The following is a 15978-nucleotide window of genomic DNA, read 5'->3' as shown; positions in this document are numbered from 1 at the left end:
TTGGAATTTTCTCTTACAGCTTGAGCCTAAGTGTGTCGCAGGATACCCTCTAGGTGATAGTTCTTGATTAATTTTTGATAAATAATTCGTTCTTAGTGCGAAATAGGAGCACTATTTCTCAATCTGCAATAAAAGACGAGAGGAAATTTTTCTGGTCTTTTTTAAAGATAGAAATTTTTGAAGCAAAATAGCCAACAAGCAGTTTGAAAAAAATATGAATCCGCCTCAACAATATAGAATTTATCTACAAACTAAATACTTTTTTGGACTTTATATAGTTTTATTTGTACAGCTGTTGTGATAAATCGTTTACATTATTACTTTATCAAAAAAAAATAGATAGTAAGAAATAATAAATGGGAATTGTTTAGATGTGAAGTACCGATCTAGTATTTGCTTTAAAGGGTTAATTAAAGCAAGGTAATACTAAAACAAATTATTAATTTTTCTTGATGAACAGGGGCTAAATTTGTGCGATATATTTTGGGCACGATGTGTATCAAGAAATAAAAAAACCCTAATTATTTTATTCATACGTTGGCTGTTCAAAAATCACGTAATACCACATGAAGGGATTACGAAATTTAGAAAGTTGTCAAGTGAGTATAACGAAAACCAGTTAGGTTACGAGAGGAATCTAAGTCCGAATATTGGGTACGTACAAAAAGAGCAAATTTTTACTAAAAAATTCCAATCGGAAAAAATTTGAACACTAGAATCTACCAGTGGCGTATTGCAAAAACGTTGAAGAGCAAAAAGGTGACCCATAAGATATCCCAGACCGACATGCTTACAATTGATTAATTGCCATTTCGAATAATTTAAATTTTAACACGAAACATATATTTTAAACTTGGGTTTAATATTTTAGCATTAGTTTGCTTTATAAAAATTCGCAGTAATAAAATTAAATAAGAAATTACAATATTTTGTTTATAAGACCATAGACAATATAATTGCGAGAAAATTGTGTTCTTATGATCAGGTATGTAATACCTGTTCGAGCACTGAACAATCCGGGACTGTAAAAACAATTTTGAACGGTAGGTATTCATGATGCATAAGTTTTGCTTTTGTCCATGGCTGAAAGCGTTGGTTTCTTGAACTTCTCATTCATCTAAATGAACTTTAGAAAATGACGGTTAAAAGTGGATTTTCTACCGAATAAGGTGCCCCTTTTATCAAAGTCTCAAAACCGAAATCCCAAAATTGCATAAATGTATGCGTTTCTTATATATAGACTCACCAGAGAAGATGATTAATAACATATGCATGGAAGTCATGTTCATGCACTTAACACCAAGAGGAGAAGTTAAAAAATGGCAGGCAATGAGCGGTTATCACATATTCTTACTACTCCAGTTTACAGCTTCCACATAACACTCAGCACATGAACACATCCGATAAAGTCGCATTGGATTTAGTAAAAAAAACACCGTCCTTGCTTAATGAAGCGATTTGTCCACAAGAATGCCAGGGGAATTTGCAAGGGAAATTCTTACATGGATTTAGCTGCGATTAAACATATGCTAATATTCTATAGACAAAGCTATATTTTTAAAGAATTTTATTTATTAGAAAATAAATCCGTAAGATCTTAATGGGTTTTTTTGAACTTTTACTTTAATATATTGTTTCCTACAGCACTTTGCCTCATATCGTTGTAATTTCGTTTCGAACATTTTTTTTAAAATCCTTTTAAAATCACAAATTCTCCGAAAAACATTTAGGTTGACTCAAGTAAACAGGTTGAGGTTGAAAATAAGTACATTGTGATACTTAATCAGTAAATTCGAGATGTATGAGATTCATTGCTAGATTTTATTTTGCTAGTTACTCGAACTTGAGAATCTCGAAGTGACTCTGGGAGAAGCAAAGAGGTGAAATTACCATTTTATATGATAATTTAACTATTCTTATCAGAAGGGTTTCGACATAAATGATCGCAATGTACAAAGCAGCAACAGCAGAAACGAATATCAATGTGTTAATTTTCTAACATATATTGTACCGTTTAATTTGGACAAGTTTGTTAATTTAGAAACTAGAAATACATTAGCAATTAAAAGGACAGAAATGGTGGCACACGACTTTTAATATTTTAAATTATTTGTCATAATAAAAGTCTCTTATTCTGTTTTATGTTCACCGTGATCATATAAACGTTTCAACAAACCATGATTAAGAGTCGTTTCACACGAGCCACTGTGCAGCGCTTTTCAGTCGCGCTGCTGAGAAGCGCGTTTTGAAGGTATATTGATTTATATGGAGCTATTCACACGGGCGCGACCACCGATTTAGCAGCGCTTCAGTGGCGTTCAGTGGTTGACGACCGCCGAGAAGCGCTACAAAAAAAAGCGCCACTGATAGCGATACATTGGTTCAAATGCTGGCGTTCACACGAGCTACTTCAATCTGCTTCATGTTAACGTGAGATTCTCAGCAGTGCCATCGAGAAGCGCTGTAGAGTGGCCCGTGTGAATTGGGTCTAAGTAAGAGAAGCTGAAAGGACGTCATTTAAAGATAAATTACGAATAGGAAAGTTTGGAATCAATACTTTCAGACATGTGGAAATTCAATTAAATGGGACATGTAGTGAACACGCCAAATCTTGCAGAAGTCGAAGAGATATGATTTTTGGGTAGATATTTACCAGCAAATAAAAAATAAAATAAAACCATCTATTAAATGTCTCAGTGGCACTATTTCCAGAGTGATCGTCAAATTAAAAACTTATAAGCGACTTTTGAAGCTGCAAAAATAATTAAGAAAAATTCAACATTTTTGAAAGTACTGGTTTTACTTTAGAAGTCCAAACACACATTTCTGACATTATTTTCCATACATTTTACTTCAAAACTTCAGATAATGAGCTAAAATAAGATTTCATTTATGTTTATTTGAAATATTATTAGATGACCTTCCATTTGTGACAGATGCGGTTTGCAATAATAAACAATTCCATTAAATATGTACCTACATATACAAAATCACTAACGCCAGCGAGATCTAAAAAATTCATAACAGACTTGCAAGATTAAAGCTTATTTTTCATTTGTTCTTATAAAAATAGCTTATTAATTTATTTATGGTAATAATAATATGTTATTTGCCATTATGCTATTGCCAAAATGTTATTGAAATTTACTTATCTAATCTAAAAAAGTTGTACAGTTGCTTATTTTAACATAAGTAACTGTATAAGTGCTCTCCAGCGATTATCTGTTGCCCCATTTTTACATCAAAGTCGGCTGCTGAAAGTCAAGCTGTCGAAGCAAAAATTTAGTCTCAATTGCTTTGCAATTGTGCACATAACATACTTATTAATTTTAACAAATGAGCACAATTCGGATTTATTCTAGTCTTATTAATTTACCGAAGCCATCTGTCGGTGGCACAAATGAATGCCAAAACTGCGGACTTTTGACTGTAATTCCTTTACATATTTATATTTTTAAATGTATGTTACTAAACAGAATGCATGCTTGCAAAAGGAAATGTAATTAAATTCTAAGTAAATAGGTACATTTTTACCTTATCATATGGGTTCTTTTCTAAAAAAATGTACCAAATTCAGTAGATTTGTTCCAGAAGTGATCGAAATATAATTTGGCTAACGATTAATGCTCGTAATGAATCATTCTTCAACCATTTCCCTCAAACAACTTTTCTATGGGGGGTTTGTGTCTCAAAATTAGTTCTGCAGCTGCCAAAGTTAGATTTTACGACAAAAATTAGCAGAAAATAACTTACAAAATTATGGTAGTCTTAAATATTGCAATTATCTTTTTCAAGTATCGAAGTTAAGAAGTTTTATTAAGTTAAACCCAAAGATTTAAAATTCTTAAATTTACAAAATGCGAATCTTCAGTTAATACATACATTAAGCAGTAATTTTCTACTTTTTTTTGGTCATATCGTGTAACCACCGGAGCTGGGAAATTAAAACTGGGATATCCTGCACACTTGTAGTTGATAAAGTGGTAGTGTAGAAAAGCAGTAGGTAATTGAAAGAACAATCAAAATCAATTTCAACTGGCCCTTGATATGCAATTTGTGAGCATTCAATATACTTTTCAGCTTGATTAATTCGCACAATAGATATATTTTATCTGGCTTAATTATACAGTAATTCGACAGTAGTATTTGAACGCTGCGAACTGTTTGAGTGTTGCTTCTAAAAGCAAATTACATAAATTGCCGCTTATTAACCATCATAACGCGAATTAATGAACATAACGTTAGAAGTCGTTTGAGGGTACTGATGGGGATGGCATAATTGTTTGTTCAATGTTCATTGAGTATTCTTATATAGAAACGATGTACGATTCTCATGTTATTTACGGCTTTTATGATGATGTTTTGCTATTAGCTCATGTTAGAGCTTCTTTCCTACATTTAAATTGTTCAAAAACTGGAGAAAACATAATGTTTACGAAAATGTCTAACCGCGATTATTTATCTGCAATAATTTGCATTTTCGTTCCCTTTGTAAAATCTTGTAGCATTCATAGTTCTTGCGCCAAAAATACTATTATTTACCAATTGACTATTTTAGATCAAACAATGAATCAATTGGACTAAATAAGTTTGCCATCTGCTACCCAATCCAAATAAATAACACTCCTTATAATACAAGGGGACATTTATTTCAGTATCAGAAACGCAAATTACAACGAAACGTAAAATCAGTTTGGAGCAAAAAACCAGTATTGAATCTAATTACAAGTCTCCACTTGTTGGCAAATATATTTCAGTGTTAGCCCGCAATACAAATCGTTCCATGCGGACGTTTTAGAGTTATTGTATATGCCCCATTGAATGCAGTTTTCACCTCGCATATGGTTCTCATTGAGTCTAGCATTATCTGGCTGATTAGGCAACCAGTTAGTATAAATAACAGGTGATCCGGTTGATGCCCAGTAGTAGTTCCCGTTCCCTAAGTTCATTCCGGATAGCCAGTAACCTTCTGAAATTTCAATTTATTTATTTACTAGATTTAGCATAAATGAAGCTAAAAGGAACACAATAAATAGCAATGCAAAAACGGAGTGTGCTTTTCCCACATAAATTGCTTCAAAAACTATTAATCTCGTGAATTTTTAATATATAGATATATATATATGTACATTTATCAACGACAAAAGGTGAAATTTAACCGTTCAGAGCAATAATAAGATAAAATCACAAACCGAGATGCGTCTAGTACAGTGCAACGTAAAAAGGCATATTCAATAACTGCTCTTAACAACTTAAGTGTAAGGTGAATTGTAATAGCTTTTAAATTTATTTGAAAAATTACTCAATACAACTTTACTAACCAGCAGTCTAACACTGGACTTGGACAGAAAGACAGCACATATAGCCATTAGGAAACAAAGGGTGAACATTACAGAAGCAAATGTAAATATTAAAAACTGAAAGACGAAAATGTCTTCAAATAGTTGACGACTAAAGATGAAAAATAATTAGTTAATTAAACGAAGGAAACACTTTCAAGACACACTCACAGTTCAGTGCAGTGACTGGACACCGAAGCAAAGCACTCAATAAATATGAAAAGAAAAATAAAACGGTCTTTTTTTTTTATTTGCGTTTAATTACATGTTTTAATTTATTTTTGTTCGTTGAAGCGTAAATTTTTTTTTTCTTCTAGGCACGGAAGGAGCTGACTAAGGTGAGTTTTTTCGTTTTAAACACTTTTTCTACAAAAATGGTTGGTACTGAGATTTATTGGTATTTATCGATATGAATTGTTATTTCATCATTCAATTATTCTTGCAAAAATATTTACAATACAGGACTTATAAGGAAAAGACTACGTGTTATTTAAAAGTTAAATAAATACATGTGTTGATTGACTCTGGATAAAATGTGTACCCTAATACCTTTGTATCCGAATGTATTGAGATAATCAGATAAATCATTTTGATGCTTTCTGGTTGGGATAGCCGCAAGTTCCATGCCGGCACTCTTGCAATTTATTAGCGCTTGGAACCAATTTTGCTGCAAACGAATAATTATTTTTATAAGTAGGTCCATGTTATACTCAGTAGGAGATTTTTGGAATTAACTGGGGTTTTTAATGCAAAAAGTATTTCTAAAATCAGTTGTTTGGAAACATGCTGTGGATATGGAAAACTGAAATTTTTATGATCAATAACTCATGTCAGTTCCAGCTTCATGTAATGAACATTCTTTTCTGCTGAAAATACCATAACTGCCTGTTACAACTGGTTCTCAGCATTTTTTTAAATCGCTCTTTGCAGCACGGAAAGTGTAGGTCAAGATATTTGCTTTTTTAAAATTCGTATTTCACTAACTTTATTTCTGCTTATTAATCAAAATACGTTCTTATTCTTTCTTTAATTGTTCTTATTTTTATAAATATCGTTTTAAATGGTGTTTAACTATGGGCGCTTCCACTTCAATATTATAATTAGACTACTGGATATAATAAAAACATGGAATATAAAGTGGAATAATTTTGTAAGGATTCCATTAATAATAGTTACATCAACGAACACATTAAAACAACATTATTTTTAATGCCAGTGTGAAGCAATATTTATTGTCGATCAGTAACAAATACTTACCAGATCAGTAGAAACGTAATATTTTATAGTTGAATTGCTAGCTGAAGCTCCACTAATACAACAGATAGCTAAAATAAAAGTGCTGTGCAATTAAATTACATTTAATCTCAAAACCAAGTAGCAAAAATTAGTTTACATAAGCAATTTATAAGTAGGTATCAGAATAGTTAATGGACTATAAAAATATTTGCATAATAAATATGTTTAGAAAAAACAATAATTTCACAATCATAAACCTCAATTAACATACATATTTAACAAATGATTTGCAAATTTGGACGCATAAAGTTTTAAATAAAATTACATCACTAAATACTTTTTTGTACTTTATATATCTAGTTTTAATTGTACAGCTGTTGTGATAAATCATTTTTATTTTCACTTTATCAAAAAAATAGACAGTAAGAAATAATAAATGGAAATTGTTTAGATGTGAAGTACTGATCTAGTATTTGCTTTAAAGGGTTAACTAAAGCAAGTTAATTACTGAAACAAATTATAAATTTTTCGTGATGAACAGGGGCATATTTTTGGCACGATGTGTATCAAGAAATAAAAAACCACTAATTATTTTAAACATACGTGGGCTGTTTAAAAACCGCTTAATACCACATGAAGGGATCTAAGTTAGGAGAGGAATCTAAGTCCGAATATTGGCTACGTACAAAAAGAGCAATTTTTTAGTTCATGTTACGATAAAAATGTAGATCCGCAGACGCTTGAATTTCAATACCGCGTGTTAAAATTGTAAGATTAAAAAAAATAATAATTAGCTTTTTCTGTACGTGCACAAACGATAACGGACCCAATTAACACGGCTTCAAACGCAAATGCAAATGCAATGCAATCGTTTTTTATCAGTTTTGTGGTTCATAACAGTTGTAGATATAAAAAATCCCGATTGGCAAAAATCTGAACATTAGAATCTACCAGTGGCGTATTGCAAAAACGTTGAAGAGCAAAAAGATGACCCATAAGATATTCCAGGCCCACATGCTTACAATTGATTAATTGCCATTTCGAAGAATTTAAATTTTAAAACGGAACATATATTTCAAACTTGGGTTTAAAGTATTCGAAACTGCAGGAGTTTCAAGAAAAAAAATCTCGATATTTTAGCATTAGTTTGCCGTTTGCTTTATAAAAATTTGCAATAATAAAATCAAATAAGAAATTCCAATTTTTTGACAAAAATGTGTGTTCTCGTAATCAGGTATGTAATACCTGTTCTAGAACTGAACACGCTGGGACTCTGAAAACAGTTTTGAACGGTAAGTATTCATGACGCATAAGTTTTGCTTTTGTCCAAGGCTGTAAGCGTTGGTTTCTTGAACATCTCATACATCTAAATGAACTTTAGAAAATGACGGTTAAAAGTGGATTTTCTACCGAATAACCTGTCTCCTTTAGCTAAGTCTCAAAACCGAAATCCCAAAATTGCATAAATGTATGCGTTTCTTATATATAGACTCACCAGAGAAGATGGTTAATAATATCTGCATGGAAGTCATGTTTATGCACTTAACACCAAGAGGAGAAGTTAAACAATGGCAAGCAATGAGCGGTTATCACATATTCTTACTACTCCAGTTTACAGCTTCCACATAACACTCAGCACATGCACATCCGATAAACTTGCATTGGATTTAGTAAAAAAGCACAGTCCTTGCTTAATGAAGCGATTTGTCGACAAGAATGCCAGGGGAATTCGCAGGGGAAATCCTTACGTGGACTTAGCTGCGATTAAACCTATGCTAATATTCTATAGACAAAGCTATATTTTTAAAGAATTTTATTTATTAGAAAATAAATCCACAAGATCTTGGTGGGTATTTTTGAACTTTTACCTTAATATATTTTTTCCTACAGCACTTTGCCTCCTATTGTTGAAATTTAGTTCAGAACATTTTTTTTCCAATTCCTTTGAAAATCACAAATTCTCCGAAAAACTTTTCGATTAGCTCAAGTAAACAGATTGAGGTTTAAAATAGATACATTGTTATACTTAATCAGTCACATTAGCTGAGCAGTGCAGTGTACTCGTTTTTTTCAAAATTAGTTAATACTTGCAGGCAGAACCATACGGAAAAACACTGTTTAAGATCACACCACTCATCAGCATTTAAGCATTACTTGCAGTATGCGTTATACGAAAGTCGACATGATGGTTTAATGAAATGTTTCGAATAATACTGCGTAGAAATCTATCGGCGACAAGGAAACCGGCATGCTAAATTATTTAAAGTGTATTTATTGCTCGTACCGGTCTTTGTTTACAGCTAGTGCGAAAAGCTACCAGTAATAATAATATGTTGAACAAATATGGTTATGGATATGGGTTTATACTATTTTGCTTCTTATTGCAAGTGGTCCTGAGTTCTTCTCAGGAATATATGGTTTTTCAAGATAAAGGTAGCAGAGTAAGTACCTACTCCCCAAACATGAATTCGAAAATATTAAATGTCGTTAAAAAGCTTAAAGAGAGTCATGCGTAAAGTATGCCCACTAGCAACACAAAGTGATTATTATTCAGTAGCGAAGTTAGCAAAACATTCCTTGATTTACAGCGTGAAACAAATGTTTAAGTTAGCTGTGCGTAAAATGATACGAAACATTTTTTACATTATAATTATGTTTCTAACGAAATTTTAAAGATGCATGATTATTTTGTTAAAACTTCGCCCTTTATTCTTCAGATCAAAGGCACTAATACTCATCGGTCTTATCACTAAATAATGTTTTCCTAATTCTGCTTACAAAAAGCGCAGGAAATTGGCGCAAATATCGAGTTTTGCTTTCACTCGCACAACTGTTGGTAAAAATGTGATTTGAATTTGAGAAACGTTATGCTCTCTAAGTGCGTATAATATTTTTATTCTGAAAGCTGTTCAAAATTGCCAGCTGTTAAAAAGCTGTTCGACTGAACAAATGGCAAAGCGAGGCCTAATTTTTCATCTGTATGTACACAAAATATTTGTTTAATCTGTTGACTTTGATCCATAAATTTATACTAAGAGCATGTTTGCAATTTAAAACTATATTTTCCCAGTAAACTAATAAAATACATGACTTGTTGCTTATGGACAGAATTATAAACGGGAAAAGATACCCTCTTCGTGGAAATAAGCATGGATTCTCCTAGCCATTAAAACGGCAGTAAAGACGATAGGTCCAACTATAGATGTAAACTTCGTCAAAGCCTATAGAAGAAATCAAGACATCAATAAATTGAGGAACAGACAGGGTACAAAATTTTTCTATCTTGCTCTTTTAAGACCATTTTCTCGCTGGCGGTGTGCTGATCTTGACATATTTTCATTACAACAATCAGTTTTGCTTAAAATTGGTTATTGCCAAATAAGCTAACTTTTCCCATATGATCCCATGAACTGTAGTTTTGAATGGGAATTAATAATAGCAATTGCAGGTAAATTGGTATCAAGCGCTAATCAACTGTAGAAACTCGGGAATGGACTTGGCTAGTATCCATTCCCAACAGGAACAAAATGCATTATATGATTTTCTAAGAGATAATGTCGACAGTAGGAACGGTAAGAAATCAAACATGTTTAAGAAATAGTGTTTGTACTAAAAAAATGCTTAACTTTGCTCTATACAAAGATCCAAAATGATTTTATGCAAAATGTACTACATAACGGAGATAATCTTGACTTAGTTTGACGAAAAAACTAAATTACGTTGATTTAAATATGTATATGCATTAAAAATTAAATATTACATTAATGCGTTCCGTTAAACGAAATTTAATTAATTCGTAATGGCTGGAGTTTGGAGATTGACGAATAAATGTGTAGATAATAGATGTTTGTTTCTAAGTATCGACCAAAGCAAGGACATGTTTTCTATTTCTGTAATAATAAACGGAATTTAATGTACAAATAATACTGGTTTGTTAGAAATATTCCGAATCCTGATGCAAAAAATAATCTCTTTATTATACGAAGTTGATGTTGTTCAGTATCTCCACTTTGCTTTTTGTATTGAAAATGAAATTGACAAATGTTTCAGATACCGCTGATAGTATTCTTGTCTTATGTATTCTCTTATATTCTGAACGGTAGCGGCGTCTATTTTACGTCTAGGACAGAATGAACCAAAAAAAAATACGCTCTCTGTTTCAAATAGTTGCTGAATTGAACCCCGTAGAGTTTCGGTTTCGGTATTTCGCAGTTTTGCAAATAGAAGATTCCTTTTCAAAAGGGCTTCTAATCAAAGTTTCCTTCTCAACATTTTGAATTTGAATACCAAATTCCTTAGATTCCCTAGCTTCAGAATTTTCATAATTTTGTTACCTTACAATATGATCGGCTTGAATCAGAACCCAAAGATGAATAGTCTTGGAGCACATTGTTTTACAATAACTAATTCTGTATTCAATTTTTTGCATTAAAAAATAGCTGCCGGATAAAGTTCTTCCGATTGCCGTGTCACCTTTTCTATTTTGCCCTATTTTCCTTTGTTCCTTCTAAAAATAAACACATATTTTTTTAATACAAATTGCAGAATTCTTTGAAAATGTATAGTTTTATTTCTTGTTTAATTTTATGACATTCACTCTTATTACTGGTATGCTCCCAGTCGTCACTTTCAGTTAGTCCGTGTAATCTGCGTTACATTTTTTATTTAGTTTCCCAAAACTCTCTGTTTCCTCATAGGTGTTACCTCCCTCATCTCTCTCATCTGGTATTCACTGTCGGCTCTCCCATTTGAATTCTTGAATTTTTTTTTATTTCTTTATTGTTCTTTTGCAAGCGATAGTTCAGTCTCATCGGATTGTTCATCATTGTCATTTTCATAAGAACCTTGTTTAACATTTTAAAGCTTCTTAAACTTGATTCTCTCATTTTCTCGGTTTTATTAAAAATAAACAATCAACTGACTTTGATCATTAATTCAAGTTGTTGAGCGTATTTTCTAATGATCGTAATTGTATATCAAAACGATTTAAAGCATGATTTAATGGCATTAAACACCGCTATTATTGCGGCGCTTTCCAGAAACATATGGCAGCGTGTTTTAAAAATAATTTGATGAAAATTTTAAGGAAAACTGCAAAAAATGAAACACTTCAATAATAGCTGTTAATGCTGGCACGTACGAAATTTTCATTCTAACGTAGATAGTGCTTTTTAGTATATTCTGGAAGGTGCTTAAGATTTTTCTTAAAATTAACATATGGATAATCTGGCACTAACAAGACTTGTACATATTGGACACCTGCTCAATTCCAAAAAACAAACATTATGCACTTACTAACTTAATTGGATTTGAAGAGGTCATATCTGAATTTTTCCAACTTCACGCAGGAAGAAATTCTGACCATTCTAGACTTAAAAAGTTACCAAATTTGGTGATTTTCAATCATTTTGAAAACTCTTGTAGGCGCGCCCAGGTATTGGCTGGGCGCTACAGAAGAAGGCAACGGTCAATTCTATTGGGTGGCTACTGGTGCTAAAATGGTTTTTACCAAGTGGTTAATAGATCAACCGGATAACTACGGTGGTGATCAATATTGTCTAGCAATGGGAATGGGCACATTTAATTCCGATTTCGTAGACGGGGGTTGGGATGATTTAAAGTGTTCCCTACAGCTTCCTTATATTTGCCAAAGTGTTGACTATTGTTCTCGGTCAGATGGTGATTTTAATAGATTGTAGAAAATTGATTTGTTTTATTAGATCGAGTGGCTTTTTCAGTGAGTAGTATGTGGTTTGAATATGTGATTATTTAATGATTTTAACAAAAGTAAGCAGTATTACATAGTGACATGGAACATGAAACAATTTTAGTTCCAACACTTTTTTCATGATGTTTTCTCAATTTCCTGTTCTTTTTAATTCGCCGAAAATGATTATCAGATTATATAAAGTTTGCAAGTACATCAGTTTCAAACGGCGAAAATAAAAGCGCACAGTTACTGAACTTGAAAGTCCTCGGTAATATAACATTGGCATAAAAACTCGAAATATTTTTTAATCCAAATTTTAGCTGGGGTATTCGGTAGATGGTATAAAAAATATTGCGTCTTATTTGAAAACGCACAAAGAGAAATATACATAAAACCCGCCAAAATTCCAAGTTTATAAATAAATATTCGAATTTTATTTAATTTTTAAAGTGAATTAAATTATTAAAAAGCTTGTTGACTAATTATTTCCGCCATAAAGAGCTACAGAAAAACTTGCTTTTGCTCCGCGAAAACTGCACAAAAATGCATACGAATCAATTGCATGAGTTTACATATACGAAAACGATTTAAATGCTCCTCCCTTGCTTCATTCATTGGTTTAAAAGGAATTATTGTAGTAAAATCATTTTTAATCCAAATTTTTAAGAATCTTAATTGTATTTTGACGAAAATTTGTGTTCATGGTTTATTCCAGTATCAACAGCGCTAGTCTATAGGACTAAGTATTTTGCATGCAACCGTAAATGAACATTTCTGTCTACTCGAATCTGTTCTGAACAACATTAACATATGTATTATACATATAATATGTGAAGAAAAACCCAAACGTTGGGTCAGAATATTGTAATCTAACACGAGTTTCTCTCGCTGACAAAATGCAAACTGGCAATTCTAGACGGGAAAAAACGATTTATTTATTTTATTTAATATAGTTTAATAACCATTCACAACATTTAGCGATTAGTTAAAATCGACTTTAATCGCGCTGGGAATTTCCTCCCCAGCTAGAAAATGATTAAGGAAATTCCGATTACCTCATGTGGTTGCATCTGGACAATCACTGTGGATTGTACAATCATCATACTATTTGTACGACTCAATGATGTTTAAGTTGAATGTGTTGGTGTTGGTTTTGTTGATAAAAGTGATAAATGCGGCAGTTGGCAAATATGTAGTGTCTTTTGAAAACGTAAGTAGGAACTTTTTCTACAGGATGGATAATTTAAAATCTCATTTTTGAGATATTTTATGTCCGAATTGGCGAAAAATATAAGTTTTTGTTGTTTCTCTTTAAAACGGTTAAACATAGAAACTTCAATTTTGGTATACATTATAAGCTAATTGAGTGCCATTCTATGGTAGTGTTTTGCAGTTCAGTTTACTTTTATACAGGGTAGAAATGTGGAACCCCTACGTTTGTTTTGCTCAGAACTTTTTTGTGTGCATTGAATATTTTATCAACATATTTTTTTAAATTATTGCAAGTTATTTATCAATTTTTTATTTCTTATTGTTTTTTCTTAAGGGCACTAGTTTGCCAGCAAAAAAATAAGTTAATATAAACTTTTCACGCCCAATTAAGTCGCTGGTTTGTTGAAAAATTGGAACTTTCCTTATATCCGAACATCTAAATAATATTTTCAAAATGACTTAAATGGTTTGTCCGTAAAAAATATATAAAAAACCGTATTTCTGAATTCTCGCATATTAACTGCAACAGTCATTGTACCCGTAGTTTAGGACTTTTTGTCATTCTCCACACTTATCTTTCTTTTTTTTTATTCGGTTTTTGTGGGCATCTTTTTATTGATTTAACCCACAGATTCGCTGCTCCTTTATCTTATATAATAATTTTTTGGTACGACTAATCAGCTTTGATGATAATTTTTTTTTAATTTGCTCTTCTGTTGAATTGGTGACCATACATTAATTTGTAATTACGCATAGCATTTGTAATTACGCATCGTTTCCTAATTGCGTTGAAAATCCTTGATTAAAACGGTGGAATTAAAAGTACGATCATTGTTAAAAAGTAAGTAACGTAAATAGAAATTGATCTAAGCCTGCTGATGGAAAATTTGCATTCCTTATTCCTTTGAAATAATTCTTTAAAATAGTCCTGAAGCAGAAAGTTTATTCAATAAGTCACATCGCCATTACACGATTTTAGTAAATTTCTCACATTTTTCACTTATGATGCTCTTCTCTAATTCTTGTGTTACTTGCTTTTAGACTAATTGGTACCAAGCTTTAATTAACTGTAAAACTTCCGGAATGGAACTGGCGAGTATTCACTCAGAAGAAGAGCAAACTGCACTTGAAGAATACCTAAAGAAAAATGACCACAATAGTAAATAATAAAATATTTCCTAATTCATGTATGATTTTGGTCCTTATTTTTTGAATCTATTTTAGAGGGTTATTGGCTGGGAGGTACTAAAGAAGGAAACGGTGAGTATTATTGGGCAACAACAGGAATAAAAATGGTTTATTCGAAATGGCTATTTATGCAGCCTGATAATGCCAAATTTGATCATAATTTCAACCAAGGCGAACATTGTGTAGCTTGGGGAATGCCAACTTACAGTCCCACACCTGCCGGTTGGAACGATTTAACTTGTTCTGTATCGCTTCCCTATATTTGCCAACGAATTGAATACTGTTCCTGATAACACACTATACTTTTTACAATTCATTCCTTATAAACTAAAATAAGTTAATACTATTATGGCAAATAAAATTTGTATTTTGCTGAAAGACCGTGTTTAAATATATAATATATAAAACTTGATTTCCCTTATTACGCCAATCAATTGCAGCATATGGCGTACATAATGACAAGTAGCTACGAGTTTTCTTGCGCACACACATAGCCACCCTCGAGTTCCATATGGTCCCATTAGGCCGGTGGTCTATTATAATAGTGTGTAACGTGTGGTCCGTTTGAATATAATAGTGTGTAGTCCGTGGGCCGATGTCTTTTGGATGCGTTTTCGTCCGAGCTGCTTTCGTAAAAAATTGTGCGAAAAGGAGATAATGATCTAATTTCATTGCAATGTATAGAAGCTTGTCCACTAGATCCGAAATCATTCGCACGCATTTGCACGAACCATTCATACTTTGGGCGCATTTAGCACAGGTATTAAGCACAGGGTAATTATATAATAATCAGCGTAATTATGAAACTGTTAAGAATAATGGATAATTTTCTTTTAGAAAACAGTTACCTTGTGAGAAGACGATTACAGGTAAGAAGAAAAAATCTATTGGATTGCTGATACATTAGGAGAACGAAAATAATTTGGAGAATTTCATCATTTAGGCATGTGAAGATTAAAAAAAAAAACAGAAATATTTTCTGGTTTTTTATCATCCATTTCAGCTCGGTGTGTTACAAAAGGATTCTCTATTCAGTCAGAAACACTGCGAACAAATCCCATTTGCTTCGAATAATTCGCACATCGCTATGGTTCGTTGGAATTTGTACAAAGGACTTCAGTTCTAGTCGACAAGCTCTAGTACGTTGTAATGAAATTCGATCGTTCGCACGATTTCTGCCGAACGAATTTCCATTCATTACTTATTTCCAACTGTTGAAGAATGTTAAGTGTTGCAAATAAAATATAATTTTTTTATTCAAAATGAAATTGAATTACATTTTACCTATACAAT

General features: G+C 32.2%; 4 protein-coding genes across 4 annotated transcripts in view; 2 read left to right on the top strand and 2 right to left on the bottom strand.

Moving 5' to 3' along the window:
• LOC109538360 (TBC1 domain family member 16) overlaps positions 1-1254 on the bottom strand; it is a 22609-nt gene extending 21355 nt beyond the window's left edge. The window contains exon 1 of the mRNA XM_048663977.1: positions 1247-1254. The gene's annotated coding sequence lies outside the window, so the exon portion shown is untranslated. The remainder of the gene's footprint in view (positions 1-1246) is intronic.
• Positions 1255-4627: 3373 nt separating this feature from the next.
• Positions 4628-8444, bottom strand: LOC109538309 (C-type lectin 37Da). The gene is made up of 4 exons (XM_019905484.2): positions 8071-8444; positions 6597-6664; positions 5889-6006; positions 4628-4969 (listed from the first exon to the last, which is right to left on the bottom strand). The coding sequence occupies exons 1-4, from the start codon at positions 8105-8107 to the stop codon at positions 4719-4721; spliced, it is 474 nt and encodes a 157-aa protein (XP_019761043.1). The 5' UTR covers positions 8108-8444; the 3' UTR covers positions 4628-4718.
• Positions 8445-8678: 234 nt separating this feature from the next.
• LOC109538308 (echinoidin-like) lies at positions 8679-12282 on the top strand. Its single transcript, XM_019905482.2, has 3 exons — positions 8679-9016; positions 10024-10147; positions 12000-12282. The coding sequence occupies exons 1-3, from the start codon at positions 8906-8908 to the stop codon at positions 12272-12274; spliced, it is 510 nt and encodes a 169-aa protein (XP_019761041.2). The 5' UTR covers positions 8679-8905; the 3' UTR covers positions 12275-12282.
• A 1050-nt stretch (positions 12283-13332) lies between these two features.
• On the top strand, positions 13333-15063 carry LOC109538310 (perlucin-like protein). The gene is made up of 3 exons (XM_019905485.2): positions 13333-13495; positions 14539-14656; positions 14722-15063. The coding sequence occupies exons 1-3, from the start codon at positions 13406-13408 to the stop codon at positions 14973-14975; spliced, it is 462 nt and encodes a 153-aa protein (XP_019761044.2). The 5' UTR covers positions 13333-13405; the 3' UTR covers positions 14976-15063.
• Positions 15064-15978: the final 915 nt, after the last annotated feature.

This window comes from Dendroctonus ponderosae, unplaced genomic scaffold (genome assembly GCF_020466585.1).
Source record: "Dendroctonus ponderosae isolate FM_Combo_2020 unplaced genomic scaffold, Dpon_F_20191213v2 Dpon_F_20191213_2, whole genome shotgun sequence".
Lineage (NCBI taxonomy): Eukaryota > Metazoa > Arthropoda > Insecta > Coleoptera > Curculionidae > Dendroctonus > Dendroctonus ponderosae.
The sequence above is the reverse complement of the archived record's forward strand: the minus strand, read 5'-3'. Positions and strand labels throughout refer to the sequence as shown.

Coding starts and splice junctions, on each gene's coding strand:
- LOC109538309 (XM_019905484.2), bottom strand. CDS start 8,107: ATGACTTCCATGCAGATATTATTAACCATCTTCTCTG. Junction 6,007..6,596: donor ATTACGTTTCTACTGATCTG/GTAAGTATTTGT, acceptor ATTCGTTTGCAG/CAAAATTGGTTCCAAGCGCT. Junction 4,970..5,888: donor CAATACATTCGGATACAAAG/GTATTAGGGTAC, acceptor TTGAAATTTCAG/AAGGTTACTGGCTATCCGGA.
- LOC109538308 (XM_019905482.2), top strand. CDS start 8,906: ATGTTGAACAAATATGGTTATGGATATGGGTTTATACTATTTTGCTTC. Junction 9,017..10,023: donor TTCAAGATAAAGGTAGCAGA/GTAAGTACCTAC, acceptor TAGCAATTGCAG/GTAAATTGGTATCAAGCGCT. Junction 10,148..11,999: donor TAATGTCGACAGTAGGAACG/GTAAGAAATCAA, acceptor AAACTCTTGTAG/GCGCGCCCAGGTATTGGCTG.
- LOC109538310 (XM_019905485.2), top strand. CDS start 13,406: ATGATGTTTAAGTTGAATGTGTTGGTGTTGGTTTTGTTGATAAAAGTG. Junction 13,496..14,538: donor ATGTAGTGTCTTTTGAAAAC/GTAAGTAGGAAC, acceptor ACTTGCTTTTAG/ACTAATTGGTACCAAGCTTT. Junction 14,657..14,721: donor AAAGAAAAATGACCACAATA/GTAAATAATAAA, acceptor AATCTATTTTAG/AGGGTTATTGGCTGGGAGGT.